This window comes from Xiphophorus hellerii, chromosome 18, assembly GCF_003331165.1.
Source record: "Xiphophorus hellerii strain 12219 chromosome 18, Xiphophorus_hellerii-4.1, whole genome shotgun sequence".
Lineage (NCBI taxonomy): Eukaryota > Metazoa > Chordata > Actinopteri > Cyprinodontiformes > Poeciliidae > Xiphophorus > Xiphophorus hellerii.
This window is the reverse complement of record NC_045689.1, coordinates 481,541-497,139: the sequence shown is the minus strand read 5'-3', so window position 1 is coordinate 497,139 and position 15,599 is coordinate 481,541. Positions and strand designations below refer to the sequence as shown.

Below are 15,599 nucleotides of genomic sequence, written 5' to 3'. Positions count from 1 at the left end.
AAAATACCTTTTGTTGACTTTGTGAGTTTTGCATTGTTGATCGTGTGCAGAACACCAGAGGAAGAACCTCAAACTTCTTTCTTTCTTCTTCTGTTCCTCTTAACTCCGCGTCTTAAGGTATTTATACTAGTGATTATGAAAATAGCGCCCCCTTCATTTCCGGAATGCAATAGTCCCATTTCCAAATAAGGTATGGGACTGACGGAAAGGTCCGTCCCCGCCCCTTTCTGTTTGCTGCAGCGAGGTCCTTCTCTTTAAATCGGATAAAATGACTGATTCTCTACTTACTACAGTTGTTTTCATGACCCTCCCAATATGGCGGACATGTTAGCGTTTCGCTGATGCCCTGTGTGGGCGGGACTTCCTGGTGTTCTACTCCGTGATTGGCGGGTCCAGCCTCTGACCCCAGTGCGCAGACTCGTGCTTCTCTCCGGTACAATGGCGGCAGTTGGAGCGCCGTCCTCCGTGTTTTCTCGGGTTTCTGTCCACGGAGCAGCAGCGGGAGAGTTAATAAAGCTGTAAGACAGAAACAGCAGCAGTTGGTGAACTCTGGAAAGAAGAGAAACGGTTTGAGGCTCAGCTGGAACTGCTCAGTAACTGTTAAAGGAAAGTTTGGAGAGAGAAAAGCTAGCAGAGATGTGGAGACAGCAGGTCAAACAGCGACTGGATGCAGCAGAGGAGCAGAGACACGAAATACTGGATGCTGCTTTCAGCCCCGAACATCGGCTGCACACATCAGGTTTGGAGATTTACCTTCTTCATCAGGGATGGGAGCTGCAGGCCGGGAGCTGCTGGTTAGCTCACTGATAAAATGTATCCTCGCCTGTTCAAGGTGCATTACGGTAAAAGGTCGTGATGTCACATAAGGGTCCACACGGAAGAGAAACCGTTTGGATGTGATGTCAGTGGACACAAATTCAGCATCATGAGGAGGAAGGAGGCTGCTTAATCTAGAATACACTTGTATCTAATTTTGATATTAATCCTGGACAAATGAAATAATTTTTTGTGATTCAAAGTTAAAGTTATCGATATTCGATTATCTAGAACGTTTTTCTGGGTGGAATAGCGTTTAGATAGAAAACTTCTTTGTAGCTTGTAAGAATTAATTTATTCAAAATTGGTTGAGAATTTCTTCTTCTGTTATTAAATGTTAACACTGCTTGCCATAGGAGGTGACCTATGTCTCTTTACCTCCTCAAAGAAGCTCAGAGAGGATCTGATGTGACTCTATGGCAAGCTGTTGATGTTCAGAAACGTGCTGCAGATGATCTAAGTTTTAGAGGCGAGACAGTTGTTCATTATGTACATAAAGTGTTTCTGTGTTCCCTGCAGATGTTCAGCAGGTTCTGCTGGTTAAAGAAGAACCGAGTCCTGATCTGGACCAGAACCACCCAGAACCCGTCCACATGAAGGAGGAAGAAGAGGAACCCTGGAGCAGCCAGCAGGGGGAGCCGCTCAGCGTGAAGGAGGAGGCTGATGCCTCCAGGTCTCCAGTCATTGCTGTTCTCATAAAGAGCGAAGATGATGAAGAGGAACCTCTGACCTCTCATCTTCATCAAACAGAAGATGAACTGCCAAGCAGCAGCTCAGCTCAGCAGATGAAGGCAACAACTGAAGGAGAGGAAGATGCAGAAGATGTGAACACTCCCAGAGACGCCGCCGACTCTTCAGAGCCTGAGGTCACTGATGATGGAGAGGATGATGATGTGGAGCAGCCTGACTCAGGGTCTGAAACCGAAGACAGTGATGATGAGTGGAAGGACAGCAGGACTCCTGATTCAGGGGTCAACAGATCCCTGAGCTGCTCTGAATGTGGCCAGCAGTTTAACAACAAGCGCTCTCTTCAGAGTCACATGGCCGATCATTCAGCAGGAAGGAAATTATTTAGAGAGGAGGAACCTGTGGAGCCACCAAAGAACGCCCGTAAGGTTCTGAAATATTTTGTCTGTGATGAATGTGGAAAAAGTTTTGACAAGAAAAGTCATCTAAGCAAACACATGAGAGTTCACACTGGAGAGAAACCGTTTAGCTGTGATCTGTGTGGCCAAAGTTTCAGCATTAAATCAACTTTAAACAGTCACATAAGGGTCCACACGGGAGAGAAACCGTTTGGTTGTGATGTCTGTGGACACAAATTCAGCATCAAGTCGTCTCTAAACAAACACATCCGGATTCACACAGGAGAAAAACCTTATTCCTGTGATGTTTGTGGACATAAATTCAGTGCCAAGTCAGCTTTAAATATGCACACAAAAACCCACACAGGGGAGAGACCATTCGGTTGTGATGTTTGTGGGCAAAAATTTAGCCGAAAGTCCACCTTGAATCTGCACACGGGAAAGCACACAGGGCAGAAACACTTTGTTTGTGATGTCTGTGGGAAAGGATTTAAAGACAACTCCAGTTTAAGGAAACACTTCAGGATCCACACGGGAGAGAAACCCTTTGGCTGTGACATATGTGGGAAAAGCTTTAACGATAAGTCAACTTTAAAAAAACACATGAAAATTCATATTTTTTGTAATGTTTGTGGAAAAACTTTTAACCAAGAGGCGAGTTTAAACATCCACATGAGAATTCACACCCAAGAGAAACATATGGTTATGATTTTATTGCCATAGATTCTCATGTGTGAGTTAGCTTAACAACAGGGAGTTCCAGGCCCTGTGTTTGAAGAATGTGTGTTTTGGGAGAGCAGGTTTATGCACCAGGCCTCACATTCAAAAAGAATCCTGACAGACAAAGTAGCTGTCAGAACATCATTTTAGGAACATTCTTAGAATCTCTGAAATTCTAGGTTTTTTCCCCCAGAATTTCACCTCAATGAGATAAAAATGATTCACAAAGCGTCTCTTGCTTTCAGAGAGCTGCTAACATCACTAAATGTTGGGTGTAGGATCTTTATTGAACCTGAGTGTGTGAAGCAGGAAGATGGAGGACAGAAAGAAGAGATGTTTTTTTTAAAGTGGCTGTTTTGTTCTTTCATTTTTTATATTTATTTTATAATCTGTCAATGGACTGCAGAAGCAAATTAGCCAATTCTCTAATATGTTACAGTGCATCAAATGGTGAAATGCTCATGTTTGAGCTGCACATTGTCCCTTTGTAAATAAAGTCTATAGTTATATTGTCTGTAATGTGGGTAGACTTATGCCAACCGCAGACTTTATATGTTGACAATTTTAATTTCATCATCATGACAGACTTTTCTGACTCCAGTCTGGATTCAGTGATCAGTTCGTTTTTCTTTCCGTCACTGGGGGAGGATTTAGTTTTAGTCTTATTCTGATTTGTGTCTCAACCAGATACAAACAATCAAAGCTACATCTATTTCAGAAAAACTCAAGACATAAGGCTGCCAGGACAGATTCTAGTTTTAAGACACTGAACTTTTTTTCTTTTTTATGACATTTGGTCCACACTTCTTACCAGATGGTGGCACTAATGCTCCACTAATCTGTTGTCCAACTGCTGTTAAACAGAAGTTGAAGAAGAAGAGAAACCAATCAGTCACTAGAAAAAGGTCGACGGAAACAGCAAAATTCCAAATAACTTCTTCAAATTCGCAAAAATGTTTTTACGCTCACTTGAGGCGGTTTTTTAACTTTTCCAAAACCGAGTTGGCGTGCTAAAGATGGAGAAACATTTAACAAATACGATCTGATAAAGCGAACGTTCCCATCCTCAGGTGGGTCTGAGTCTTACCAGAGGCAAAACTTCATCTGATGACATCACGCTCTGTCACCTGGTTGACTCCGCCCAAACCAGGAGGAACATGCATTAATAGCATTTTCTTTTTTCTTCTTTATGGGACATTTTAAAAGTTTGTTAGAAATTTTCATGGAGTTTGGATGGAAACATCTGTTGAGATGCAGATGTTTTGCTCCAGCAGAACTCCCCGGTCTCATACTGACCGTCCCTTGGAACCAAATGCATCAACAAGACTCAGAGCTGAGAGAACAGAGGTCAATATGACAACATATTCAGATGTATCAGTGGATGAAAACAGGCTTTTAGGTCGCTAAACATTTTGTAGAAACTGCTCTACTGGGTGATGACATCACACCTGTTCAGGCATGTTAACGCAGCTCAGCTGGTTCTGTTAGAGATTAAAAGGTTCTGAGTTTGATGCTTGTTGGTCTTTGCTAACTTTGGTAGCTATGGAAATGTTTTTAACACTGTAGTCTGTTTTTGCATCGATTAGAGCTCCTCGGTGTTGTGGGATTCTGATTAAACATATTTTTGTGTATTTTTAAAAATCAAAGGTATATTTTGAAATCATGTTAACATACACATATGCAAATCATCTTAACTTTGCTAGACTTTAACAAGTAGAGTTTGTTAATGTTAATTCAAATTTCTTTTACCATCCATCCATCCATCCATCTTCTTCCGCTTATCCGAGGTCGGGTCGCGGGGGTAGCAGCTTCAGAAGGGAGGCCCAGACTTCCCTCTCCCCAGCCACTTCTTCTAGCTCCTCCGGGGGAATCCCGAGGCGTTCCCAGGCCAGCCGAGAGACATAGTCCCTCCAGCGTGTCCTGGGTCTTCCCCGGGGCCTCCTCCCGGTGGGACGTGCCCGGAACACCTCACCAGGGAGGCGTCTAGGAGGCATCCTGACCAGATGCCCGAGCCACCTCAACTGGCTCCTCTCGATGTGAAGGAGCAGCGGCTCTACTCTGAGTCCCTCCCGGATGACTGAGCTTCTCACCCTATCTCTAAGGGAGAGCCCAGCCACCCTACGGAGAAAACCCATTTCGGCCGCTTGTATCCGCGATCTCGTTCTTTCGGTCATGACCCAAAGCTCATGACCATAGATGAGGGTGGGAACGTAGATCGACCGGTAAATCGAGAGCTTCGCTTTTTGGCTCAGCTCTCTCTTCACCACGACGGACCGGTACAGCGCCCGCTTCACGGCAGAAGCTGCGCCAATCCGCCTGTCGATCTCCCGCTTCCTTCTTCCCTCATTCGTGAACAAGATCCTGAGATACTTGAACTCCTCCACTTGGGGCAGGACACCCCCCTGACCCGGAGAAGGCACTCTACCCTTTTCCGGCTCAAGACCATGGCCTCGGATTTGGAGGCACTGATCTCCATCCCGGCCGCTTCACACTCGGCTGCGAACCGCTCCAGCGAGAGCTGCAGATCACGACCTGATGAAGCCAGAAGGACCACATCGTCTGCGAAAAGCAGAGATGAGATCCTAAGGCCACCAAATCGGATCCCCTCAACACCTTGCCTGCGCCTAGAAATTCTGTCCATGAAAGTGATGAACAGAATCGGTGACAAAGGGCAGCCCTGGCGGAGTCCAACTCTCACCGGAAACGAGCCCGACTTACTGCCGGCAATGCGGACCAGACTCTGACACCGGTCATACAGGGACCTGACAGCCCGTATCAAAGGGCCCGGTACCCCATACTCCCGGAGAACCCCCCACAGGGCTCCCCGAGGGACACGGTCGAACGCCTTCTCCAGGTCCACAAAACACATGTAGACTGGTTGGGCGAACTCCCATGCACCCTCCAGGACCCTGCCGAGGGTGTAGAGCTGGTCCAGCGTTCCACGACCAGGACGAAAACCACACTGCTCTTCCTGAATCCGAGGTTCGACTATCCGACGGACCCTCCTCTCCAGGACCCCTGAATAGACCTTGCCAGGGAGGCTTAAGAGTGTGACCCCTCTATAATTGGAGCACACCCTCCGGTCCCCCTTTTTGAACAGGGGGACCACCACCCCAGTCTGCCAATCCAGGGGAACTGCCCCCGATGTCCATGCGACATTGCAGAGTCGCGTCAACCAACACAACCCTACAACATCCAGAGCCTTAAGAAACTCCGGGCGGATCTCATCCACCCCCGGGGCCCTGCCACCGAGGAGCTTTTTAACCACCTCGGCGACCTCGTCCCCAGAGATTGGAGAGCCCAACCCAGAGTCCCCAGGCTCAGCTTCTTCAATGGAAGGCATGTTGGTGGGATTGAGGAGGTCTTCGAAGTACTCTGCCCACCGGCCCACAACGTCCCGAGTAGAGGTCAGCAGCACACCATCCCCACTATAAACAGTGTTGGTGCTGCACCGCTTCCCCCCCCTGAGACGCCGGATGGTGGACCAGAATCGCCTCGAAGCCGTACGGAAGTCTTTCTCCATGGCCTCTCCAAACTCCTCCCACGCCCGGGTTTTTGCCTCAGCAACCGCCCGAGCCGCATGCCGCTTCGCCCGCCGGTACCCATCAGCTGCTTCCGGAGTCCCACAGGCCAAAAAGGCCCGATAGGACTCCTTCTTCAGCCTGACGGCATCCCTCACCGAAGGTGTCCACCAGCGGGTTCGAGGGTTGCCGCCGCGACAGGCACCGACAACCTTGCGGCCACAGCTCCGATCGGCCGCCTCGACAATGGAGGCACGGAACACGGTCCACTCAGACTCCATGTCCCCCACCTCCCCCGGGACGTGTTCGAAGTTTTGCCGGAGATGGGAGTTAAAGCTCCGTCTCACAGGGGATTCCGCCAGACGTTCCCAGCAGACCCTCACAACACGTTTGGGCCTGCCAGGTCTGACCGGCTTTCGCCCCCACCACTGGAGCCAACTCACCACCAGGTAGTGGTCAGTGGACAGCTCCGCACCTCTCTTCACCCGAGTGTCCAAGACATACGGCCGCAGATCCGATGAAACGATGACAAAGTCGATCATCGAACTGCGGCCTAGGGTGTCCTGGTGCCAAGTGCACATATGGACACCCTTATGCTTGAACATGGTGTTCGTTATGGACAATCCATGGCGAGCACAGAAGTCCAGCAACAGAACACCGCTCGAGTTCAGGTCGGGCGGGCCGTTCCTCCCAACCACGCCCCTCCAGGTCTCACTGTCATTGCCCACGTGAGCGTTGAAGTCCCCCAGCAGAACAAGGGAGTCCCCAGGAGGAGCACTCTCCAGTACCCCCTCTAAGGACTCCAAAAAGGGTGGGTAATCTGAACTGTCGTTCGGCCCGTAAGCACAAACGACAGTCAGAACCCGTCCCCCCACCCGTAGGCGGAGGGATGCTACCCTCTCGTTCACCGGGGTAAACCCCAACGTACAGGCGCCGAGATGGGGAGCAACAAGTATGCCCACTCCTGCCCGACGCCTCTCACCTTGGGCAACTCCAGAGTTGAAGTATGTCCAGCCCCTCTCAAGGAGACTGGTTCCAGAACCAGAGCCGTGCGTCGAGGTGAGACCGACTATTTCTAGCCGGAACCTCTCGACCTCACGCACTAGCTCCGGCTCCTTCCCCACCAGAGAGGTGACATTCCACGTCCCAAGAGCCAGTTTCTGCAACCGAGGATTGGACCGCCAGGGTCCCCTCCCTCTGCTGCCACCCATCCCACACTGCACCCGACCCCTTTGGCCCCTCCCACGGGTGGTGGGCCCATGGGAGGGGGGGCCCATGTTTCCTCTTCGGGCTGAGCCCGGCCGGGCTCCATGGGTAAAAGCCCGGCCACCAGACGCTCGCCATCGTGCCCCCCCTCCAGGCCTGGCTCCAGAGTGGGGCCCCGGTGACCCGCGTCCGGGCGAGGGAACACCAAGTCCAAAGTTTTCCTTCATCATTGGGGTCTTTGGGCTGCTCTTTGTCTGGTCCCTCACCTAGGACCTGTCTGCCTTGGGTGACCCTACCAGGGGCATGAAGCCCCAGACAGCATAGCTCCTAGGATCATTGGGACACTCAAACCCCTCCACCACGATAAGGTGGCAGCCCATGGAGGAGAATTTCTTTTACATAATTTTATTTCTTTCTTTCATCACAACTAAACTAACATGTAACCTCAAATCTATCTTGTGTGAAGAGGTCATAACGACATGAGGATAATGTTAACTATGTCATTTAAACTAATCCGACAAAAAAATCTATTTCCATTTTATTTTGACTATTATGCTTTTGACTATTTTACTAGAAATATATAAAATAAGACAACAAATCCATGTTGAGTTGTGTGATCAGATTCTTTACATGTCAAAAGTTTATGAGCAAAGTCTAATTTAGAGATCAGATTTTAATCTTTTTTAAAGATCAAAACAATTTTCTGCTAAATTAGATAATGACCTACAAGCTTTCCAAATGTTTTTGTTTATAAAAATAAAAACTAAACTATAACTTGATGTTAAATCTATGGGGAACATTAAAAGCAGTTTTGGTGTTTACTAACATTATTTACGTTTGCATATTCAGTCCCAATATGGCGGACATGTTAGCGTCTCGCTGATGCCCTGTGTGGGCGGGACTTCCTGGTGTTCTACTCCGTGATTGGCGGGTCCAGCCTTTGACCCCAGTGCGCAGACTCGTGCTTCTCTCCGGTACAATGGCGGCAGTTGGAGCGCCGTCCTCCGTGTTTTCTCGGGTTTCTGTCCACGGAGCAGCAGCGGGAGAGTTAATAAAGCTGTAAGACAGAAACAGCAGCAGTTGGTGAACTCTGGAAAGAAGAGAAACGGTTTGAGGCTCAGCTGGAACTGCTCAGTAACTGTTAAAGGAAAGTTTGGAGAGAGAAAAGCTAGCAGAGATGTGGAGACAGCAGGTCAAACAGCGACTGGATGCAGCAGAGGAGCAGAGACACGAAATACTGGATGCTGCTTTCAGCCCCGAACATCGGCTGCACACATCAGGTTTGGAGATTTACCTTCTTCATCAGGGATGGGAGCTGCAGGCCGGGAGCTGCTGGGTTCTCCAGGAGAACATGTTGGTAGCTCAGCTTCTGGGGCTTCAGGTTTTTATGTGGCGCTGGAATTTAGCTTCTCCTATAGACCGTGTATTACGGTAAGGCTCCTCCAGAGGAAAATCCTGTTTAGCAGAAATAGAGATGCTGACTCAGGGTTTCCCCCAGTATATTAGGCCTGGTGGCCCGCCATGCTTTACTGGCCCCACCGCCAGGCTAAGCCTTTCTTGTTTATGTTTTTAGGATTTTTTTTTTTTTTTTAAGCCACATTGCAAGCGTCTCTTGCTCTGAGCGTTTCACTGGTGGACCAGAATTATTCCTAAAAGATACGTTTATAGAAGATAGGTTTATAGCTTATGCATTTAAAGTCGGACCAATCACATCGCTGGAGCCTCAGCGCCTTTCCTCGCGCTGCAGCAGCTGCTGGATAAAGTTACCTCAGTGTGGATTGCGCTCTGGTTGCGCAGCTCTATGTGAACCGCAGGAATAAACTGTAGTCGCTTTCAGAGGAGCGTCGTTTCCATCTCATCTCGCTGCCCAGCGTGTGGCGCTGTCTGCGCTGTAAAGTTCATGTCTGTGTCCCGGTTGGTCGCAGCGTTAGCGGTTAACGAACCAGCGCTAACCTCATCATGCAGGTTCAGCCGGTGAGGAGCTTCACGCTGGTTTTATATTATTTTATTATTATTTTTATATAATTTTTCTGGTTACATGAAGCACCAACCCATACCAAATGTTTTGTCCACTTAGTCAGAGTTAATGAGGGCGGAGATCTGAGAAACTGAACCAACCAAAACAGTTTCTGTGGCTCTTATTAAAACTCAACAGACAGAAATGTTAGAGCTGCTAAAGCCTCATTAGCAGCATTGAATTAAATCTCAGTTTGTTGCTCATCTCTGCTCAGTGCAGCAGATTGAACTCATCCTGCAGGGCCGGTCCCAGGCTGCATGAGGCCTGGGGCAGAATCTGACCTAGGGGCCCCTCTTGCTGCTAAAACCATCAGCACCTCTAACAGCTCAGCAGGTTTACTGGTGGAAACCCTGCAGCCACACAGAGAGGGGGCGCTATTTCTCCATTGCACCGATACATAAAGCAAGTGGGATTCTACAACCTAAACTCTGTTACATACAGTCAGATCACAATTTTAAAAAGAAAGCAGCAGTGCACCGATTGCAATTTATTGGCCGATCACCGATCTTTAAAAAACCTGACTAGCTGATTTGTGTGTGTGTGTGTGTGTGTGTGTGTGTGTGTGTGTGCGAAATATAGTGAAAAAAGTCATTAACTTGGGGTGACTGTAAACTGTGCAAATAGAGAGCTGACCTGGTTTGTCTTGGCAGAGCAACAGGAAACAGTGGCTGATTACTGCACAGGGCCACACATTGGCTCAGGGCCGGGGGCCCACGCCCTCCTAAGAATGATCCGATTCCTCTGAACGATTCTTTACTGTGAACGATAGCAAAGAGCTGGTCCTCAGTGAGAATTGTTTTTGTTTTGGTAATGCTCTGTGCACACAGCAGTGGATATTATTCTATTTTATTAACAATATATATTTGTTTAATCATCAAATAAGCCTCCAGTTGAAGACTAGTAGTGTTGTGGTGTGTGTTCCTGTCTGTTAGTTCTGCATATGTACAATCTTGTATTTACTGCTGTATGTTTTTATGACATCATCATCATATGATTCTTCAGTTAATATCTTGACACTTTTCGATTCTCGCCTATCTGTTGAGCTTCATTTCTACATTTTCATCATTTATTTTTCCTCCCCGTCTGAATCACCTGTTCATGTTCGCTCCCGTTCAGCTCGGTGACGTTCGGTCTGCAGTCACACTTTTCTTTGTGAACTTGCTGTTTGTGGGTCATGGAAAGTTACACTGAAGTCATGGAGAGTCATGGAAAAGTCTTGGAATGTTTTTCTAAGTACCAGTGGGAACCCTGTACAAGAAACTGAGCAATTTAAAACTGTAAGAGAAAAAAGTCAAGATGTCAGTAACAGAGCTACAGCTGGATGTTTTTACCGTCAGCAGCACAACTTCAGGATGATTTGGAGGTAATTTGAAGTTTTCCAGCTGTGAGAGAAAATGCAGGAGCTGAAAATGATCAAATGACTTTCAAAAGGAAGGACTAAGAGACCAGGAGGAGCTGCTGCCTTCACAGGTTGTTGGGAAAGAGTATCAATACATGTGATTCATTTAGTTACACATTTCTGGGTTTGAAATATAACAGAATTATTAAGGAGCTACAATTGTTCATAATCTGTAATCTGTTTCAGAGCTGCCTGCAGATGTTCAGCAGGTTCTGCTGGTTAAAGAAGAACCGAGTCCTGATCTGGACCAGAACCACCCAGAACCCGTCCACATGAAGGAGGAAGAAGAGGAACCCTGGAGCAGCCAGCAGGGGGAGCCGCTCAGCGTGAAGGAGGAGGCTGATGCCTCCAGGTCTCCAGTCATTGCTGTTCTCATAAAGAGCGAAGATGATGAAGAGGAACCTCTGACCTCTCATCTTCATCAAACAGAAGATGAACTGCCAAGCAGCAGCTCAGCTCAGCAGATGAAGGCAACAACTGAAGGAGAGGAAGATGCAGAAGATGTGAACACTCCCAGAGACGCCGCCGACTCTTCAGAGCCTGAGGTCACTGATGATGGAGAGGATGATGATGTGGAGCAGCCTGACTCAGGGTCTGAAACTGAAGACAGTGATGATGAGTGGAAGGACAGCAGGACTCCTGATTCAGGGGTCAACAGATCCCTGAGCTGCTCTGAATGTGGCCAGCAGTTTAACAACAAGCGCTCTCTTCAGAGTCACATGGCCGATCATTCAGCACCAACGTCTTCAAGCTCAGCCAGTGAGGTCCAGGCAGGTCTGAAGCTGTATGGTTGTCCTGACTGCGGTAAATGTTTCAACAAGAAGGATTATCTCAACAAACACATGAAATGCCACACAGGAGAGAAACCCTATGGGTGTGATGTTTGTGAACAAAGATTCAGAGTTAAGTCTAAATTAAATCGACACATGAAAATTCACACAGGAGAAAAACCATTTAGTTGTGAGGTTTGTGAACAAAAATTTAGAGTTAAATCAAGTTTAAACAGACACATCAGAGTCCATACAGGAGACAAACCGTTTAGCTGTGACTTTTGTGGACGAAAATTTCGTAATAAGTCAACTTTAAACAATCACATCAGAATTCATGCTGGAGAAAAAGCATTTATTTGTGATGTTTGTGAACAGAAGTTCAGGTTAAAATCAACTTTAAAAAGTCACATGAAAGTTCACACAGGAGACAAACCATTTATTTGTGATGTTTGTGGGCAAAGATTTATCGGAAAGTCTGCTTTAAACCGTCACATGGCAATCCACACAGGAGATAAACCGTTTGGTTGTGATGTCTGTGGGAAAAGATTCAGTGAAAATTCTCATTTAAACTGCCACATGAGAATCCACACAGGAGACAAACCGTTTAGTTGTGATGTTTGTGAGCAAAGATTTCGATTCAAGTCAAATCTAAACAGACACGTGAAAAGTCACACAGGAGAAAGACCTTATGGATGTGACGTTTGTGGACGAAGATTTTTTCAGAAGTCTGCTTTAAATGGTCACATGACAATCCACAGACGAGATAAACCATTTGGTTGTGATGTATGTGGTCGAAGATTTACTGCAAAACCCACCTTAAAAAATCACATGAGGATCCACACTGGAGGAGAAACTGCTTAGGGAACAAGAAATGCTTGTTCTGCCCTTCAAGAACGGGCTCTCTCTGGGTACTCCCACGGTCTAAAAACATGGCTACCCGTCTCTCTAAACTGCCTTTGTGTCCGCACACTTTATGTTCTTTGTATAGACAATAATGGACAGATATGGAAAAAGCCATGCAGTGGACGAACAGGATTTATCGAGTCTCATGGCAGTTCAGGCTGTAAAAAATCACATGTAGATCCACAAAGGAAGAATTATAAATATTAAGACAATGCAGGAATGTTCACCCTTTATTAAACCAACAGAAGTATTTTGTGATGCAGGTTATTGATTGAGTTGAACTAAAGTTGATTGATCTCATTGATAGACTATCAGTTCATTGATGAGTGGTGATTTTCTTAAAATCCTGAGTTTTGCCTTGAAGAGGCTGGGCTGTCTTTCCTTCCATCAAGGGCTACATTTTCATAAAATACTGAATTAAAAAAGGAACGTCATATATATTTTAACATTTTTTGTGTGAAACACTGACTGAATAGACAGAAATTTTTATTTCTCACATTATTAAATTTAGACAATTTAGACTCATAAAATATTACAGAACTTGAACCTGTTTTATTTCTGATCGAGGGAGGAAATCCATTTGATTATTGGGGGCAAATTGTTTAAGAGCAGCAAAGTTACAGCGAAACGTAACGTGAAATATGGTGTAAAACGTTTTAATGTGTCCAAGCTGTAAGTGGTGCTGATGCTTAACATGTTTTTCTCAGTAAACTAAAATGTAAATGTTTAGTTTGGTTCAGAGTCACTGATATAATCTCTGCTACACCTTTATGAAAATTTAAAGCTCTAAATAAAAACCAGTTTTAATGAGTGTCTCCACTTAATACAATTCCTCAGAAATATTCATTTATTGCATATATCTGTTGTTTAGTGGTAAAATATACAAGTTAAATATATGAATATGTTGTTAAATTATTTCCTTCATTCATTAGATGCTAGCATCACCCAGTTCTACATCATCTAGTTCTACATTCCTTCACTGAGACTTTAATCTGCTGCTAGTTTATAAATCACTGAAAGATTAAAGATCTGCTGCTGGATCAACCTGCTGGTTCTGGTTCTGGTTCTGTTCTGTTCTGCATCAGAACCAAACATCCTTTTTTTTCACTAAAGTTCATCTGAATAATTCAAAGAGGAAAAGGAATCGGCTGGATTATTCAGGTGAACTTTAGTGAAAAAAGGATGACCGAATCGTACAGAGTTTAGGCATTCAGCTAACATAACTCTTTTCTCGGAAACCAACGGTCCTCAGTTCACTTCTTCCTCTAACCTCAAGTTCTTCTTCTACTAGTTCTAAAGCATCATGGGATATAGAGTCCATTCTGTTAAAGGTCCACAATAGTCAGTTTTGAACCAGATGCTAACTATCAAATGCTAACTAGATTTATGAAACAACTGCAACTAAAATAGTTACTTATATTAAATTATAATATCCCAAATAATAAGTCTTAAGCAAATCCTGCTTAAACCCAAAACAAATTCTCAACATCCTGATTAGCATCAGTTAGCATGGTCACGCTAACAGAGGCTGAACATCCATTTGACTGTTTCCTTTCCCCGCTCTGCCTACATGAAGCCTTTGTGTAATCTGCAGAAGAGTGTAGGTCACCTGGTCAGGTTAGAGAGAGACTGGGTCAGAGTCCAGGTGAGGATCAGCAGATTTACTTCCACAGGTGGAGCGTTGCAGCTTTTATGCTCCACCTGATGTGGCCAAGTGTAGCAAATGAGCCGAACGCATCGACTGAAAACGTCCTCAGAAGAAGCACTCATGTTGGTTTGAATAAAATAAAAGAAGGAACTTATGAAATGTGTAATTAAAGTAACTGATTCAAACAGCTTTCTTCAAAAAAAACATCTTCCCTAAAATGAGAATTACAAAATTAAACCTTTACACCAGAAAAGACAGCAGTGGGCAAATCAATCAGATTCTACAATAGAAATACAGAAAAGCAGCACGAAGCATTTTATACACAGAGGTTAAAACTTGACATGCAGCTTTAAATGAAACATTTCTGGAAGCTTCTTATTTAACCACCTCAAAGCTGTTAGAAGACTCGCAGCTGGGATGATGGTGGGAGTTTGTTGGTTCAATTCCCGGTGCACAGCAGCCTCGTCTCCACAGTCAGGAAGCTTGGCGTGTGAAGGGGTGAAGGGGTGAATGTCCTCTGGGTCGGTCACCTCCAGAGCAGTCTGGACTTTCTCCTCTGGACTCAGACCTGGGAGGTAGAAGCTAAGCAGTTGTAACAAAACCACTGTGTTTGTTTTCCTTTGACTAAATAAAGTAAATATATCAGAGTTTTTGTAGAACAGTTTCCGTTACTTGGCTGTTGAATGATTCTAAGTTTCCACTGTTTAAAACGGGTTTTTGGGCAGCATCATGCTGGGCTGAGATTAGCATAAAAAGCGGCGCAACCGGCGAGGGAGACGCGCACGGCAGGAGATTTGCCTTTATGAACGTTTGAAACAAGAAGAAGAGAAAGAAAAGACATAAACGGCAGTCAGGGTTCGCCCTGCGCCACAGACGGTGTGTCTGGAAACTGGATCGGCACCGAGGGGGAAGAACGACATCTGGAATTTGTTCTTTCTGCAGGTTTTTGGTGCCACCAATATTTTTTCTCATCATTTTTGGGGGATTTTGTCATCTTGAATTTTTCATTTTGGATTGAAACAGGGAATATTGCAGGACTTTGTTGTATGAGGCTATGGGACTCTATTGTGGACATTATTCTGATTAAAATGAACTGAAATTTGTGGACATTTATTTATTTCTGTTTTGTGCTGACATAAACTGAGTGATTTAAATCTAACCTTATATTATTTTTGAGGGATATTTGGTTACTGATCTGTTATTTGTCAGAATAACTATTATTATTTCTTAGTATTATGGTTTTTGAATAAATCATTGTTGCTAAAAATCAACAAATTCCATATTAAGAGGTTGAATATTTTATTTTTAAATTAAACCAATTGCTGTAACATATTTTACCTGATCCTTAGAAAGAACCCTCTTGATGAAATTAGTTCTGCTTTAATTTTACACTATGAACCATGACGCGGATTTTCTGCTCTGTTTATAACTGTGGTCTGCCTGTAGTTTTAGAAATGGCAGAGGAGGAAGTGAAGGAAGCCGCTCAGTCCGTGTTGGTCACACTCCAAATATTG

The 15,599-nt window shown here is 45.4% G+C and overlaps 1 protein-coding gene across 3 annotated transcripts; it reads left to right on the top strand.

The window, feature by feature from the left end:
• Nucleotides 1-410: 410 nt before the first annotated feature.
• On the top strand, nucleotides 411-15,371 carry LOC116737391 (gastrula zinc finger protein XlCGF57.1-like). Of its 3 annotated transcripts, XM_032590511.1 has the most exons (3): nucleotides 411-739; nucleotides 1,336-1,856; nucleotides 11,484-15,198. In XM_032590511.1, the coding sequence occupies exons 1-3, from the start codon at nucleotides 637-639 to the stop codon at nucleotides 12,393-12,395; spliced, it is 1,536 nt and encodes a 511-aa protein (XP_032446402.1). In that variant the 5' UTR covers nucleotides 411-636; the 3' UTR covers nucleotides 12,396-15,198. The 3 variants fall into 3 exon arrangements, with proteins under 3 accessions (XP_032446402.1, XP_032446401.1, XP_032446400.1); XM_032590510.1 differs by lacking the exons at nucleotides 411-739; nucleotides 1,336-1,856 and adding an exon at nucleotides 8,218-8,628 and having other exon boundaries at nucleotides 10,963-15,371; XM_032590509.1 differs by lacking the exons at nucleotides 411-739; nucleotides 1,336-1,856 and adding an exon at nucleotides 8,218-8,628 and having other exon boundaries at nucleotides 10,951-15,371.
• The last annotated feature ends 228 nt before the right edge of the window (nucleotides 15,372-15,599 follow it).

Coding starts and splice junctions, on each gene's coding strand:
- LOC116737391 (XM_032590509.1), top strand. CDS start 8,526: ATGTGGAGACAGCAGGTCAAACAGCGACTGGATGCAGCAGAGGAGCAG. Junction 8,629..10,950: donor ACATCGGCTGCACACATCAG/GTTTGGAGATTT, acceptor AATCTGTTTCAG/AGCTGCCTGCAGATGTTCAG.